General features: G+C 50.8%; 1 protein-coding gene across 11 annotated transcripts in view; it reads left to right on the top strand.

Annotated features, from left to right (window-relative positions):
* Positions 1 to 17,609, top strand: part of CDHR3 (cadherin related family member 3) — a 156,144-nt gene that overhangs the window by 93,813 nt on the left and 44,722 nt on the right. For 10 of the 11 annotated variants that reach the window (XM_051848849.2, XM_051848848.2, XM_051848843.2 and 7 more), the window contains 3 exons: positions 4,618 to 4,783; positions 6,977 to 7,074; positions 17,410 to 17,504. In XM_051848849.2, the coding sequence (XP_051704809.2) occupies positions 4,618 to 4,783; positions 6,977 to 7,074; positions 17,410 to 17,504 (359 nt within the window). The remainder of the gene's footprint in view (positions 1 to 4,617; positions 4,784 to 6,976; positions 7,075 to 17,409; positions 17,505 to 17,609) is intronic. The other variant, XM_070071160.1, reaches the window with a different exon arrangement.

The following is a 17,609-nucleotide window of genomic DNA, read 5'->3' as shown; positions in this document are numbered from 1 at the left end:
CGAGCAACAATCAGATGAAAAGACGATCAGCTTCGTTCATATCAAGTAAACTTGAAAATCATCACAAAATCATTAAAACTATAGTAGCATATAATTCCTATCAATTTGCTTGACAACTGTTTCAAGCAAAGTTTGACAAAACAGTATATGCAGCAAAATCACACAGCATGCTATCCAGACATGCAAATTGTGCAATCAGTGGGTTTTAGAATATTCAGAGTTCTGCAACCATCACTGCAACCTAATTTTAGGAAATTTTTGTTACCCCAGCACAAAACACCATGCCTGTTAGCAGTCACCCCTAATTTCCCCACCTCCACGGTCTTTGGCCACAACTACTCTATGCTGTGTCCTTGTGGATTTTCCAGTTCTGAACATTCTGTATGAATGGCATCATATACAAGGGCACTTCAAAAAGTGAATGAAAATGGAGTTGAAAAATAAACTTGTTTCAGTACAAAAAAAATGTTTAAATCTATGCACTCAGGGGTCTCCAAAAAGTTCATGAGAAGCGTGTTGGGAGAAAACCACGTGTGGAGTTCAAAATTGTTTTGCCCCCAAATAAGTGTATCTCTGTGATCATGGTATCTCCCCTGCCAGGCAACTATAATAAATGTTACCCTCTAGTTCCATTTTCCATGAACGTTTTGAAGAGCCTCCATAGTATGCAGTCTTTCGTAACTGACTTCTTTCACTTGGCTCAAAGATGCAAGGTCGCCTATGTGGTCACATGTGTCCACGCTTCGTTCCTTGGGCATGGCTGAATACTATTTCATCACCTGAATGCACTGCCTTTGTGTCGCCACTTGCCAGGGGACAGACACCTGTCTCTGCCGTCTGCCTATAGTGATGGCGATGTCTCTGCTCCTTGAAATTTGCCTGCTGCTTTCAAAGCACCTGATCTCTTGGTTGTTACTGATACCACAATTTAACATTGCGTGTTCTGAGATGGGCCTTGTGGCCCAGCGAGTTACGCTGCTGCTTGGGACACCTACATCCCGTATTAGAACGCTGCTTAAATCCTGGCTTCTTTGTCTCCAAGTCAGCTCTCTGCTATGGCCTGGGAGGCAGCGCATGATGGCTCAAGTGCTTGGGTCCTTGTCACTGCTGTGGGAGACCCAAATGGAGTTCCTGGCCAACTTGAGGAAAGTTGATCCCAAGAACCCTTGTTTGTAGCTCCCAGGCTACACGAGCTTGCTGTGGGCCAGCAAGAGAGATGCAGGAGCCCCAGTCAGCCATGTGTGGCTGATCATGCACCAAGGGGATTTCTCTTGGAGCAACACTGAGAAGGAAGGCTCTGAGTAGCTGCAGTCCAGGACTGGAAAAGCAGGACTCTCTGTAACTCTGACTTTTAAATAAATAAAATAAATCTTTAAAAAAAAAAAGTTTGTCCATTTGTATTGATAACAACCCAGTTCTTTTTTTTTTAATATTTATTTATTTATTTGAAAGGCAGATTTACAAGAAGGTAGAGAGAGAGAGAGAGAGAGAGAGAGAGAGGTCTTCCACCCACTGTTCCACTCTCCAGTTGGCTGCAACGACTGGAGCTATGCTGATCTGAGGCCAGGAGCCAGGAGCTTCTTCCGGGTCTCTCACGTGAGTGCAGGGGCCCAAAGACTTGGGCCATCTTCCACTACTTTCCCAGGCCATAGCAGAGCACTGGATTGGAAGTGGAGCAGCCGGGTCTCGAGCCTGCGCCCACATGGGATGCCAGCACTGCAGGCCAGGGTTACCTGCTACACCACAAAACTGGCCCCAATAACCCAGTTCTTTAGGAAACCAAGATATGACACTTTTGGAAAACTTTTCTGACTGTTTTATTTCCTTCTCTAGGCTATTAGAGCTGTTTCTCAGGGCAAAGGGGCTGGCAGTAGGTGATAACAGGGTTGGAGCTGCAGGCTTAGCAGGAAGTGAGGGTATGAATGAGGAAACAAAGGGGGCCTGACTCAACAGAGATACCTGCTGTGGGGGACCTATGAGGGGATTTCAAAAGTATGTGGAGGGGCCAGTGCTGTGGCATAGCATGTAAGCTGCCACCTGCAGTGCTGGCATCCCATATGGGTGCCAGTTTGAGTCCTGGCTGCTCCACTTCTGATCCAGCTCTCGGCTGTGGCCTGAGAAAGCAGTGGAAGATGGCCCAAGTCCTTGGGCCCCTGCACCTGCATGGAAGACCTGGAAGAAGCTCCTGGCTCCTGGCTTCGAATCAGTGCAGCTCCAGCCGTTGCAGCCATCTGGGGAGTGAACCAGAGGATGGAAGACCTCTCTCTCTCTCTCTCTCTCTCTTTCTCTCTCTGCCTCTGCCTCTCTGTAACTCTGCCCTTCAAATAAGTAAATAAATCTTCTTAAAAAGAAAGTGTGTAGAAAATAAAATTTTAAAATATGTGCAGTTTCAAGTCCATGCATAATTTGGGCATGTTATGCATTTTCCATGAACTTTTTGAAGCCCACTTACACAGTTTTTGACCACACCTAGGGGTGGCAAGGGTCAGCATGTGCAGGGTGTCTGTTCAGTGCTAGAGACTGCCCTCAGTGTTTCCTGTGGGTCAGCTTGTTTAATCCTGACAATGACCCTCTCTAGTAAGTGTCATCATAACCCTTGCCTTACCCATTAGGAAACTCAGGGACAGAAACGCTGAGTAATGGGGAAGGCAGGGTTTGCTTTTGTATTTTTAATTTTATTTATTTATTTGAAAGGAAGAAATACAGAGAGAGAAAGAGAGAGAGAGAGGGAGAGGGAATCTTCCATCTGCTGGTTCACTCCCCAGCTGCTGAGTGGGGGCCAGGCTGAAGCCAAGAGTTTGGAACTCCATCTGGGTCTCCCACATGCGCGTCAGGGACTCAGGCACTTGTGCTATCATCTTACTTTCCCAGGTACATTAGCATTAGCAGAAGCTGGATCAGAAGCAGAGCAGCTGGGACTCCAACTGGCACTCTGCTACGGGATCCAGCATCTCAAACAGCAGCCTAACCCACTGTGCCTCAACACTGGTCCCAAGGCCAGTTTTCAAAAACATTTACTTATTTATGTATTTGAAAGGCAAAGCGATGGAGACAGAGGGAGAAGAAAGACAGGGAAGGATGGAGGGAGAGAGAAGGAGGACTTCCATTTGTTGGTTTACTCTCCAAATGGCAGCAATAGCTGAAGCCAGGAGCCAGGAACTCCATCCGGGTCTCCTCCGTGCATGGCAGGGACCCAAGTACTCGAGCCCCATCACCTGCTGACTGTCAGGTGCATCAGCAGGAAGCTGGATTGGAAGCAGAGAAGTCGGAACACAAATGGGCACTCCACTATGCGATACAGGTATCCCAAGTGGTAGCTTAACTTTGCCACATCTCCAAAATACTAATAGTGCCGAGGACAAAAGTTTTTGACAGTGGAAGAATGTTTGGAAAGGCACCCAAAAAAATGAACACTCCGTTAAGTCAATATTCCTTATTTATGCAAATGTATTCCCTTCTTGTTTATTTTTGCACATGGCCTTGCAGTGGTGAGTTGAGCTCTAACCTAACAGCAATCCCAGGCCAGTATAGCATCCCTTCTTAGCAATGACAAGATGCAACTAATAGCCGGCGCCGCGGCTCACTAGGCTAATCCTCTGCCTGCAGCGCTGGCACACCGGGTTCTAGTCCCGGTCGGGACGCCGGATTCTGTCCCAGTTGCCCCTCTTCCAGGCCAGCTCTCTGCTGTGGCCAGGGAGTGCAGTGGAGGATGGCCCAAGTCCTTGGGCCCTGCACCCCATGGGAGACCAGGAGAAGTACCTGGCTCCTGCCATCGGATCAGCGCGGTGCGCTGGCCGCAGCGCGCAGGCTGCAGCGGCCATTGGAGGGTGAACCAACGGCAAAGGAAGACCTTTCTCTCTGTCTCTCTCTCTCACTGTCCACTCTGCCTGTCCAAAAAAAAAAAAAAAAAAAAAAAATGCAACTAAGGGTGCTGAAGGCACTTGGCTGGGAGTCTACCCCCAAGTGGTGAAAGTTTTTTTTTTTTTTTAATTAATTAATTAATTTGAAAAGCAGAGTTACAGAGAGACAGAGGCAGAGAGAGAGAGAGAGGTCTTCCATCTGCTGGTTCACTCCCCAAATGGCTGCAACAACCAGAGCTGGGTTGATCCAAAGCCAGGAGCCAGGAGCTTCTTCCGGGTCTCCCATGTAGGCAGGAGCCCAAGCACTTGGATCGTCTTCTGCTGCTTTCCCAGGCCACAGCAGAGAGCTGGATCAGGAGTGGAGCAGCCAGGACTCAAACTGGTGCCCAGATGGGATGCCAGCACTGCACGCGGCGGCTTTATCCACTACGCCACAGCGCTGGTCCTGGTGAAAGGGGTTTTAATTCCCAGGCTTTCCATCTCCAGTCAGTTGTAGCGGGATGTCTCCTGGATACTTTTTTTTTTTTTTTTTTTTTTTTTTTTTTTTTTTTTTTCTGGAAAGCAGCATCACACACCGGAGAATGTTAGCAAAGTGTCAGGGGACTTATGTTGGAAGAATTAAGGCGAAATAGTGAAGGAAACATGGTTTCGGGCTGTTGGCGGCGTCCAGCCGAGTAAGACCCCTTTGCACACAGTGCATGCATACGGAACAGGTCTTCTTCCCCATGGTGACCAAGACTTCTGTGTGATGTCCTAGGTCGTCACCACTGGGAAGGAACAACTCGATTTTGAAACAGGACCAAACGTATTTGATTTGCAGATTTACGTTAAGGATGAGGTTGGTGTCATAGATCTGCAGTACCTGATGGTCCAGGTAGCAGATGTGAATGAGCCCCCTCAGTTTCCGGGCAAGTTGGCAGAAGGTAAGTTACACTGGGTGTATGTGATGCTGCCCAGACAGTGGCATCAGGGAGGACCCTGGGGGACAGAGGAAAACAAAAAATGTAAATAAACAAGCAGCTGTTTCCTTGGCAAAGACAGCTGCTTAATGAGCAGGGAATAAATGTAACGTCTTCCAGCTCAGCCTGCCCAATAATAACGTCCAAGCCTGTACAAAGCCCTTCATGTCTGTGGTGTCTCTTGGTCCCTTTGCTGTCCTGGGGAGGAGGTTGAGCCCATCAGAGGTTCTGCCCTACAGTCAAGGGGACTTCAAAAAGTTGGTGGAAAACTGGAATGGAAAAATAAGCTTATTTTGATGCACAAATTTTGAGATCCATGCAGATTCAGAATGCACATGGCTCATAAATTTTATGAAGATCTTTCCTACTGCAGTCACTGGCTGAGTGAGGGCGGTGCGTGTCCAGGGCCAGTATAGCGTCAGGGCAGTGGAAGAGACCAGAGTAGAGAGGGACTTCCTGCATGACCTCACCCAAGCTCTTGGTTTTGAACACCATCCAGATACTGACAAGCCCCAGGTCTGTCATGTCAATCAAGGGTCTCCTCTTAACTCTCAACTCAAGTGGTCACCTGCCCTGCCCCCACACGGCCGCCTGGAAGTCTAATAGACATCTCAAACTCGATGTGCCCCGAAATCAAACGCTTCACGCTGCCCACACCCTCTGCCCTCTCCCACATCTGCTTCTAAGTCTTTGCTACTATAGTCAATGGCCACCCCCTCCTTCCAGTTGTGCGTTCTTGGGTCAGACTTGCCTCTTTCTTTCATACCCAACACCAGGTCATTAGGAAATGTTGCCAGCTTCTATGCACCTGTAGTATCTGAGCCCTCCCCAGGGTCTCCACCACCACCAGCACCGTCATGGCCCCAGCCCCTCATCGTGTCTCCCCTGTGTGGTTGTACTGGCCTCCTGGCTTCTGCCCTATTCTCCATACAGCAGCCAAAGGGATACTATTAAAACGCCAGCTAAATCAAGGAGTCCCTTTCTCAAGAAGTCCCACATTACTTAAAGGGAGACCCAGAGTCCCCGAAGGGCCTCATCCAATGTGCCAAGTCCCTGCCCCCTCCCTCCCCTCCTTCATCTTCCCTGGCTCTCTCTCCCCAGCATTCCTGGGCTCCCTACTCATGTGCCAATGCCCACGCACCACCCTCCCATACATCTCTCCATTTGCTTTTCCTCTGCCTCTTCCTGTCCCCCCCCCACCCCTGCACCTGTCCATGGCTCTTCTATACCAATTCAGATTTCAGTGTCACCTCCTCCGTGAGCCTTCCATAGCTTCTCTAAAATTGTAACCCAACTCACAGCACTGCCTTCCTTGGTTTTTCTCCAGGGTGTTTCTCTCTCTCTCTCTCTCTCTCTCTCTCTCTCTCTCTCACACACACACACACACACACACACACACTTGTATCAATTTTCGCCATAACGATGCTCCCAGAGAACAGGGAGCTGCCATCCTCCCGATGTGCAGGTCAGCGACTGGAACTTAGCGAGAGCTCAGGGGTCTGTTTTTCAGGGAAAGCATGAGCACAGGTAAAAAGCACACGGCTGCCCAAGCTCAGACAGAAGGCAGCCTGGGTCTGAATTCTGATTCTGCCACGGCAAATCCCTGCCCGATTGCCGGGGACACTGAGGTGGATGGAATCCATTTCTGGCCCCTTCCCTGAACCTCTGGAACCCCAATTCTGTCCCCCTCTCTGTTCTAACTACAGAGCCCCCATTTCAGCACTCATCTCTGCTGAGATGTTCATGTACCTTAGCCCAGATGAGGAGCAATTTGCATGCTACCGTGGATCTGGAACACGGCACCGTCTCACACTGCAGGCCCCCACCTGGGGCTGCTCCCCAACGCTGTGCCCTAATCACCCCCTCTTCTTCCCACCCCCTCTCCTGCCACCGACAGTACCCTAGACCACCTCTCAGCGGAGGAAATAGACTTGCCACCAGTCCGGCCCACCCCTAGCACTTTATTAATTTCCATAAACGGATCCGCCCCGGGAGTGTTGGTGGGCGTGGCCTTCCCTGCGGCTTCCTCTGTCTTAGGATGCCTGATGCCTGCGCGCTGGCTTCCCTGTGCCTGGGGATGGCTGCCCCGGTGTTTTGCAATTCCCCACTGCTTCACCCACTAAGATGTTTCTTCTTGCACTTCGGACGCTGGCGCAGGTCTGGACCTCTACATCGTAGAAGGAGCAAAGCCCGGATTCATTTACCAGGTTGAGGCCTTCGATCCGGAAGACACGAGACGGAACGTACCGCTCAGTGTAAGTCTCCTAGTGAAAGGGAAGCTGGGTTGTCCGTGCAGGCGTTGCTCCGGGAGCCAGTGCCCTGCGTCTTCGCAGGGTGGGTTGGGGTAGTGGCACGAGGGATTGCGTTGTCCGTGTCTAAAGGACAGCGGGTAGGAGGTAGTCGGAACAGGCAGCTGGGTTCTAGACACTGACAGCCCAGCCTGGAGTGCAGCTCTGTGTGGTCTCAGGCAAGTTCTCAACCTAGCCTAGCGTCTACTTTCCCACGTGTGACACAGGAAGAGTAACAGCACCTCCTACAGTAGGGGCTGTTGGGTATTAGACACTCCACACGGGGCCCGACATGTAGATGCTGCTCAGTCTTTGTAAAACCGAGGCTGCTAAAAAATCCACCTGTGTTATGCTTAAAGTAAATGTAAAACGTATACCCCAAAGGCAGGCGTTCCTATATCTTTTTCAATAGACGAAGCCAAGCTGCTTGGAGCCAAGTTTTAAAGAAACTGAAAAGAGTATCAGGGCTTGCAGGTTGCAGAGTTGGAGCCTGGGAGCTGGACAGGACCCTCGTGGTTTGGTTCCAGGCGATTGCTGTCCCTCCTCTCCCTATCTGGTTTGTTTTTGTTTTTGTTTTTTAAGATTTATTTATTTATTTGAAACTCAGAGTTACACAGAGAGAAGGAGAGGCAGAGAAAGAGAGAGAGAGAGTGAGAGAGAGGTCCTCCATCTACTGGTTCACTCCCCAGTTGGCTGCAGTGGCCAGAGCTGGGCCTAACCCAAAACCAGAAGCCATGTGGGCGCCAGTGTCCCATACGGGCACCAGTTCTAGTCCTGGCTGCTCCGCTTCCAATCCAGTTCTCTGCTGTGGCCTGGGAAAGCAGTAGAAGATGGCCCAAGTCTCTCACGTGGAAGACCCGGAAGAAGCTCCTGGCTCCTGGCTTCAGATTGGTGCAGCTCCGGCTGTTGCGGCCATCTGGGGAATGAACCATCGGATGGAAGACCTCTCTCTCTCTCTCTCAGTCTCTACCTCTCTCTGTAACTCTGTCTTCCAAATAAATAAATAAATCTTAAAAAAAAAAGAGAGAGACAGAGAGAGAACCTTGAATCCGCAGGAACTGGTAGCAGCAGGAGGCTGTTTCTACTGCCTCCTGCAGGACTTGTGGCATCAGCAGCACTTCTTCCAACAGGGCCATGTGAGCCTGGGGAATAAACTCCAGGACTAATGTAACAGAGTCCTCAGGGTGAGGGACAAAGCTGTTGCAAGATAGTTGGAAGCATTTAAAGCTAGGAGGGGAGGAAGTCATTCATTCATTCCAGACTCAAGCTTCAGGGAGAAAGGCTAGAGGAGGTCCGAGGGACCCTCTGGCTTCTGTGGTTTTGTCAGTTGCCAAGTGCTGTTTCCCCTGTGTGCTGAGCTCTGACACCTGCTTATACCAAATAATTATAATTCAGTGTCATTGCTGGGAAGTTTGTTTAAGATGCAGAGGAGGAAAAGTGGAAGGAATCTTGTAATAAAGGTACCTATTGACTTTCAAATCTCCATTTTTTATTTATCTCCAAATGCATGTGGAAAAAGGTCATGGCCCCTTTAAAAACACCTTCCGGGTGAAGGGAAACAACTCCCATAGGCGTAACTGCAGCAGGCAGTGTTCCCTTGGAACTGACCTGCGTGCAGGGCTTGAACCTGGCGCCTGCAGCTGTGGGTTCTGCAGGGAGTGTTGGGGTTGTCTGGGCACGGGGCACTCAGAGCTGCAGGGGGAAGCGTTAACAAAATATTTAGCACCTGTGCTGGACAGCCCAGCTGCACGGAAAGCCCGCAGCTGGTCTGCAGGGGCAGGCACGATCATCTGGATGGAGACTTTCTCGGACCAGGAAGAGGTGACGAGTTCAGGAGGCAACTTGTCATGGCCTTTGTGCTTAGCTATTTTATTCTGGGCACATGAGGGCACTAAATGACAAATTTTGCTCTGTAAAGGCAGAAGGGAGAGGAGTTAATTTGCTGGGGACCAACCCTGGGCTTCTCCACCTTGGCTGTGAATTGAAGCCACCAGAGGAATGTTTGCAAACACAGACGGGGTTGGCCTGGGGTGTGGTGGGTCTTGATGTTGCAGCTGCCAGGCAATCTTCCACATAGCCATGGTGGGAACCGTTGTTCCAAGACACTGTCTCCCAAATCCCCGGAAACACTCTGGACAGGAGATAAGTGAGCCAGAGTGCCCCATGAAGTTTCACGGGAGACGTGGCAAGGTTCGCAGCTGCCACCCTTCCGACACCAGGCTCCCGGGAGAAGAGCATCGCAGACTGATGGAAGCACAGTTTCCTGGGACTCTGGGAGTCTGGAGTGAACCTGGGAATTGGCATATGTGCCAGATGTCTCTGGTGACTGATTCTTCTGTCCCAAAGGCTGGGGATGCAGGTTTTAGGAGTGTTTCTCAGAATGTGAGAAGGCATTTGGGCTCCTAGGAGAATGCCGAACGCAGGCGGAACACAACCTCCCCGCGTGACTGATGCAGGCTGCGTCGCACGCAACCCCCACTCCTCCCCCCGTGCCCAGCTGACAAAGACCGACTTCAGTAAAACACCATGCCCACGCCTGAAGCCACCTGGAGTCTTCCCTGGCGGGGCTCCAAGAAGCATCCTGCTGGTGGCAGCAGCAAGAGAAGGAAGCCCAGGTTTAGAAGCATTGCTCCAGGAACGTCCTAAAACCCCGACTCCTTTAGAATGACAACTCCTACAAGCCTGATGGAGCTGAACAAAGTGACACTGGACCACAGATGGGGCTAACCCTGAAACCATTGGTGTTTCTTTTCCAGGATCGGATCAGTGTATTTATTTGAAAGGCAGAAAGTGACAGAGAAAGAGGGAGAGACACAGAGATCTTCCATCCACTGGTTCACTACACAAATGGCCACAATGGCCAGGGCTGGGCCAGGCTGAAATCAGGGACCAGGAGCTTCTTCCAGGTCTCCCACATGGGAGGCAACCGCCAGATACTTGGGCCATCTTCTACTGCTTTCCCAGGCACATTAGCAGGGAGCTGGATTAGAAGTGGAGCAGCTGGGACTCGAACCAGTGCTTATATGGGATGCCTGTGCTGCAAATGGTGGCTCTACCTGCTATGCCATGGCATCGGCCCCACTGGCATTTCATTGAAGAGAAATATAAACAGCAGGGAGTTGAACATTGTTTGGACTGACACTGGTATCTTTAACAGAACAGTGCTACCACGTAAACTAGAAATCAATGCTGCCTAGGTAATTTTAGATGCTCTAGTAGTCATAATCAAAGTACAACAAACAGATGAAATTCATTTTAATATAGCTAAAATATAATCATTTCATCATATAAAAACCTACAAATGATTGATGATTTTATATTCTTTAATTTACACTCTGACTTCAAACACAGCTCATCTCCATGCAGACCAACCCATTTCACATGTCACATGGTCACATGGCCCAAGGTCACATGTGCATGAGTCGGCAGGCGCAGGCTGAGCTCTGGCTGTGGCACACCCTCCCTGATGAGCTTCTGTGCTGTGATGGGGACGCAAGTGGAACAGGACCTCGAAGGCGTTCGTCAATAGTGGGCTCAGAACACAAACAAGAGACGGACTTTCTGTCCATAGAAAAGCTCTATTCCAACCCCTTCTCCACGTCTTCTCCTCCCATCCAACTCTCAGACTGCCTCCTTCCACTGGGCGGGGTAGGGGCAGCGGCGGGGACCGCCCAGGACGTTAAGCCGTTTCACAGCTGGCAGCGCAATGATCTAGTGCAGCGATTCCATCCTTCAGGGGCTTTCTCTTGGCCCCTCCATTTTGCTTTTGCGCAAAATGAAATGTGCTTTGTCTTCACCAGAACAGGCAAAAGATTAAATTAAAAGAGCAATAACCTCGCTGGTAGCGGGGTTACTGGGAGGGGAACTGGGATGGGGTTGGGGGGTGGGGACTCATTCCCCCTCGCTCATGGCTCCGACAAGCGGTGACCCCTTGTGCCTTCTGATCTGCTGGGAATAGAGTGGTCATCACAGGCTGAACTTGGCCCTCTCGAGGACTTTCCCGGTCCACCAGTCAGCCACGCATTTCCAGACAAGGAGGTGGGGGTGGGGGCTCTGCCTGGGCCAGGTAACTGCAGTGAGAACGGAAGCCCCCTGACCCCTTCTGTTCTGTGCTGTTCAGGCACTTCTGTCCTGGGTGTCCCAGTCCTTTCCTTCTCGAGTGTGCGCACCCCCACCATCCACCCCCACACCCTGCTCACTCATCCCCGCCCTGGCATCTGCCAGCTAACTCCAAAGTCATAACTGGACGCCTTAGAAAAAGGTGTTCTACTCCAGATTCTTGTTAAAATTCTCATAAAGGGAAAAAGCTATGGTATTGGACAATTCCCTCTCCAGACTCTGGGAGAAACTCTCTCAACGAGACGGAGATCACTGTCCTTACAGCTGGCAAAGCCTGAAGACGCAGCACAGGCCCCAGACGGTTCTGGAAAAGGAGTGACAGGATGTGAAGGCATGGGATCCACCGTGTGCCCAGTGAAGGGTTATGCTGCTGTTACTTATTTTCATTGTATTTGAAAGGGAGGAGAGAGAATGAGAATGTCCTCTACCCACTGGTTCACTCCCCAAATGCTCACAACAGTCAGGCTGAGTCAGGCCAGAGCCAGGAGCCAGGAACTCCATCCAGGTCTCCCACGTGGGTGGCAGGGGTCCAAGCACTTGGGCCATCATCCACTGCCTCCCCAGCACATTAGCAGGAAGCTGGATAGGAAGTGGAGCAGCCAGGACTAGGACCAGGCATTCCAATACAGGATGCAGGTGTCTCAAGAGATGAGATAATAGGTTATACCACAAGCCCCGCCCCAAGGATGACATCATTTAAAGACATTCTGTCCTTATTAACATGTCTCTTCCTAAAAGCATTTGGCCGCTGGCCTATAACCCACTTGGTTCTTCCTAACAAAACAACCCAAGTAGGAACTTCCCCTGGGAGGCTTTTCAATGGGAGTGCGTCTTCCTCTATGACACCCTCTCCTCCCTGCTCCCTACCTCCCACCCAGAAGATGGAAGATGGGAAGAGTGAGAGAGGGAAGACCTGAGGCTCAGTTTAAGCCTAGAGCTCTGCTAGGAAGGTGGCATCACGTTTATACCTCGCCAAGGCCCATTGGAAGATGTTGCTGTGTGTTGCTGGCCCCCTGGGGCTTGGGGCCCTGTGCTCAGTGGCTTCTGTTGTCATCAGCATTCCCTGGACTTAGGAAGAATAAGAACTTTGTGTCATGAATTTGGTGTTTTGTTTTTGTTTTTTTTTTTTTTTTTTTTGAGATTTATGTTATTCGTTTAAAAGGCACAGTTACAGAAAGGGAGATATAAAGGTCTTCCATCCACTGGTTCGCTCCCTAAATGACCACAGCAGCCAGGACTGAGCCAGGCCAATGCCAGGAGCCAGGAGCTTCTTCCAGGTCTCCCATACAGGTGCAGGGGCCCAAGGACTTGGGCCATCTTCTGCTGCTTTCCCAGGCCATAGCAGAGAGCTGGATAGGAAGTGGAGCAGCCAGGACTGGAACTGGTGCCCCTGTGGGATACCTGCACCGGCACTGTGGGCAGCGGCGGCTTTACCCGCTGTGTCAGGAATTTGAAAGGTGCTTCCTTCCCTCTGGAAACTTGGCCTAGGGTGACCTGAAAGCTGGCTGCTTCTTTTCTGCAGCAGATGGAAGGCTGAATTCTCCACTGCAGGTGGAAAAGCAAATAGCAGCTACGATGAATCACTGGCTGGGGACCAGTGGGGTGGCTGCCTGGAGGAGGTGTGACCCCCACACACACCTGCCCCACAGTGGGGCGGGGGCGGGGACTGACATTTCCAGGGCCCCTGGGCCAGCGCCCTCCCACCTGCCTCTTTCCTCTCCCACCTTGTTGCGTTCTCAGCAAAGAGTGAACTGGGCAGGAAGGGCTCCTTGTCTTCCAGACGGAGGCTTTTGTGTCCGAGAGCAAACCAGAGCTACAAAGGGGCTGCGGTGGAGAAAGCTGGGTGGCGGCCTGGTGGTGGTAACGAGATCCTCCCAGCGGGGAGAGCCCGGAGCTTGTCCGCGAGCCTTTGTTAACTGAGTTGATCTGATGACTCGGACTTTTCTCAGCAGTGCTTGGGGCAGAGAGGGGGGCTGCCGTTGCTTTTTATTCTATTTCATTTTTGTTTTCCAAGAATGAATATCAAGGGAGCAGCTTTGATTAAACAAGGCCTTAAAAAGGAGGGGAGAGTGCCAGGTTTTTACAGAAAGCTGGCAAATGGCCACAATGACACGATGTTTTCAGTCTGTGGATATTACCTCCTTCCTAAATACAAAGCTGCTATTCCCATTAACACAGCTCTTAGGTTCAGGGAAGAGAGAAATTAGCCTGGTGCTACAAGAGAAAAAAAAGTCAAGATTCCAGGAAATCAACCTCTCAGTGGCACTTAAAAAGAAAATTCTTATGAATCTAATTGTCTGGTTCTCTACTCCCTTTCTATCTGTTGCAATTTCTTTCTTTTTTTTTTTTTTTTAAGTATTTGCAAAGCAGCATTACAGAAAGAGAGGGAGAGAGAGAGAAAGAGGTCTTCCATCCACTGGTTCACTCCCCAAATGGCCAGGGGTCAGGTCAGGCCAGGCCAAAGTCAAGAGCCTGGAACTCCATCTGAGTCTCCTACGTGGCTGGCAGGAGCCATCCTCTGCTTTCCCAGGTGCATTAGCAAGGACCTGGACTGGAAGTGGAGCCATGGGGACCCAAACCAGCACTCTGATATGGGTTGGCCATTTGGCAAGTGGCAACTTACTTAACTTGCTGGGCCATCACGCCAGCCCTGTAGTATCTTTTTTTTCTTTCTTCCTTTTTTCCACATAGGTTGTTAGGCTATAGGCCAAACCAGAGAGGATTTCATAGCCAAGTCTCGCATGACCACACTGAAGCAGATGTTTCAAGAATTGTTGGGCAGGATGATTTGTTGTGGCATTGTTTTAGGATTCTCTGAGTTGGGGAACATTGTTCTCTCATGGGTGGGAAATTAGCAATAAGAAAGTGCCAATTTCACATTTAGCAAGCATTTATTGAGCCACTATTGTGTGCCAGCCTCGTGCCACACTGGGGATATAGCAGGGAATAAATGAAGACTTGCCTCCAGTATCCTACATTCCATTGGGACAGATGGAGTTAATGGTAATGGAGGGTTCACTACGTACCAGGCATGGCCTAGCGCTCACACAGCTCCATAGGATGCACCCTATTACTGTTACTCTTTATGCAAACTCACATAGTCAGAAAATGATTGAGGGGCTGGTGCTGTGGCGTAGCAGATAAAGCTGCCACCTGTGATGCCAGCATCCCATATGGGCACCAGTTCATGTCCCGGCTGCTCCACTTCTGATCCAACTCCCTCTAATGCACTTGGGAAAGCGGCAGAAGATGGACCATGTGCTTGGATCCCTGTCTCCCACACGGGAGACCTGGAAGAAGCTCCTGGCTTCAGCCTGGCCCTCTCCCAGCCATTGTGGTCTTCTGGGGAGTGAACCAGTAGATGGAAGGTCTCTCTCTATTTCTCCCTCTCTCGCTATACCTCTTTCAATAAATCTTTTAAAAAAGAAAAGAAAATGATGGAACCAGGATTCACATCCAGGCAGTCTGGCTCCAGAGTCACAGGATGTAAATTACTTCTCCAACGTGTAACTCTTATATCCCAGATGGGTCTAGGGGTCCTCCCCTCTATTCCTTTCCCATCCCACATGTAGTCCTCTTAGATCCCTCTCCCATAGCTTGTTGTGGGGAGCAACTCGGACTAGACTAAGTTACTGGAATTAAGACTTATTCTATGCATCTGCTCTCCCACAATATGGCACTGGGAGAGGAGGAAACAGCTTCTACACAGCTGCCTCCAGTTCAACCAATAAACAGCAGGACCTGCTCCTGATTGGAGGAGAGCAGCGTACTCGGCGTGTGGGTAGCAGAGTTGGGATTGGTGAAGAGGACTATAAAGGAGGAGAGAGACAACATGCACCAGGAACATCTATCTGAAGGAACACCTGAGCAGCCCCCGGGAGAGCCGGCCAGCGGTGTGCCGCTCCCCCGCGGAAGTGGGGAATGTGGCAGGGGGAACCGCCCTTCCACGGAGGTGGAAGGGACGGTAGCCAACCCGGGAAGAACCAGCAGCAAACCCGGGGAGGGCCGAGCAGACAAAAGAACAGCGCAGGGTCCTGTGTCGTTCCTCCACGAAGAGGGGGAGCGACAGCTTGTCTCTTCCCTCAGTTGGCCATAAGCTTTGGGAGGGCAGGGCCTGTCCATCATGTCTGTATCCCAAGACCCTCCACTTGGTAAGGACCAGTCAGGCAGAAGGACCCATCTCCTCGACTCTTTCCAAACCCAGTGGAAAGACATCCTGACTCAGGTCATGTGGTAATGCCCAGGGGTCTCAAAAACCCCATGATTCTATCACAGCCAACATGGAATTTTCTGCCAGGAAGGCTGGGCTCAGATGAGGGACTGCTCTGCAGGTGGGTAGCCACTGCCCCAGCTGGGGCATTTCCCTTGATCTTGGACTTCAGGGCCTGTGGCTCCGGAGGGCTGAGGCCTCGAGGCTACAGCAGCCGTCATCCCAGCAGGAAATGACAAAACCTTTCAACCTTAAAGCTCTGTGACACAAAGTCTCTGATGTGGTGGCCCCTCCTACTCTACTGAGCGAATTCGCACCCAGTCCTCGCAGTAGCATGGAGGAACCACTGGGGGCATCTTCCCCCGGTTACAGGCCAGGAAGGGACCTGATCCAGGTCTTGTGGTGAGGACCGGAGCAGGACCTACCTCTTCTGATGCAGGCCCTTCCCCGGACTCCTTGATTCCATCAGCACAGCAAGGAAGCAATCGTGATGGATGCCATGGGCAGCACAGACACATTCCCCCGGTCACTGGCCCCATGTGCTGTGCCGGTGGGCCTCTGTGTTCCTGCCAGACCACAGGCTCCAGGCAAGACGAGAGCTGGCGTGCGTGTCAGGAGTCTAGGATGAAAAGACTTGGGGCCAGCGCTGTGGTGTAGTAGGTTAAGCATCCGCCTGTAGCACCAATATCCCATATGGGCGCCAGTTCAAGACCTGGCTGCTCCTCTTCTGATCCAGCTTCCTGCTGGTGGCCTGGGAAAGCAGTGGAAGATGGTCCAAGTGCTTGGGCCTCTGCACCTGTGTAGGAGACCCAGAAGAAGCTCCTGGCTCCTGGCTTCAGATAGGATCTGCTCCAGCCATTGCAGCTATTTGGGGAGTGAACCAGTGGGTGGAAGACTTCTCTCTCTGTCTCTCCCTCTCTGTGTCATAACTCTGCCTCTCAAGTAAATAAATAAACCATTCAAAAAAAGAATGAAAAGACTTTCAACTATCTGAAAACCTGAGAAGCACGTGACCAGTGACTACATACCTGGGATGAAATTCAGTGACAGCTCTCCCATATCCCTGATCCAAGTTCCAAGCTAGACTCCAGGCCCTGTGGCATTTCATTATCTCTTCCCTTGTCCCTCCCATCATTTCAATGAGTGATGCTGGTTCATATTTCTATACCCCACTGTGTCATAAATTCTTCTTTTTAAGATTTATGTATTTATTTGAAAGGTAGAGTCATGGAGTGGGGAGAGTGGGAGAGAGATTTTCAATTCCTCTGGTTCACCCTCCAAATGGTTGCAACAGCAGAGGTTGGGCCTAGCCAAAACCAAGAGCCAGAAACTCCATCTCAGTGTCCCATGTGGGTGGCAAAGTCCCAAGCACTTGGGCCATCTTCTGCTGCCTTCCCAGGTGCATTAGCAGGAAGCTGGATCGGAAGTGGAGCAGCCAGGATGAGAACTGGCACTCCAACATGGGATGCCATTGTCACAAGCGGCAGCTTTAACCCCCTGCACCACAGTGCTGGCCCCTGTCATAAGTTCTTTCAAGGGTAGAGACCAGGTCTTACTGAACTCTCCGATAGCCCAACTACTAATGGATGGTAGGTGTGTTTGAACAGTGTTGACTAAAGCCATAGACTCGAAGCCAGCATCATCTGCAAGCAGAAGTGAGAACAGGGATGAGGAGCCTGGACTCACCAGAAGCAGAGCCTGCCCAGACGGGAGCCTGTGCCTGCTTCCTGACACTGAAGCAGGACCCAAGGGCCTGTTTCTCAGGATTAGATGTTCAGGGCAGTAAATCCAGAAGCTTCTTGGCCCTGGAGCCACTAAATCTAAGAACTGTCCATTGGAACCTCATCCGGACCCCCTCAAAAATGTTCCACCTGCAAGGAATAGAAATGGAAACTAAACAGACACGATTTCTGGGGAACGGTGTACTGGCATGCTGGTTAGCTGACTGACTTCCTTCCCCCTTTGTGTTTTAGTATTTCCTGATTTCTCCCTCAAAGAGCTTCAGAATGTCTGCCAATGGCACCCTCTTCTCCACCACGGAACTGGACTTTGAAGCAGGACATAGCAGGTAGCCTTGCCCATGACCTTCCTAGCACGACTGTTCCTCTAAGGCCAAGACTGTGACTGGCTGCTCGTGAGGGAGCAGCCACCGTGCAGAGGGCAGTGAGCCCTG

The sequence above is a fragment of the Oryctolagus cuniculus genome, chromosome 3 (genome assembly GCF_964237555.1).
Source record: "Oryctolagus cuniculus chromosome 3, mOryCun1.1, whole genome shotgun sequence".
In the NCBI taxonomy this organism is placed as follows: domain Eukaryota; kingdom Metazoa; phylum Chordata; class Mammalia; order Lagomorpha; family Leporidae; genus Oryctolagus; species Oryctolagus cuniculus.
The sequence above is the reverse complement of the archived record's forward strand: the minus strand, read 5'-3'. Positions and strand labels throughout refer to the sequence as shown.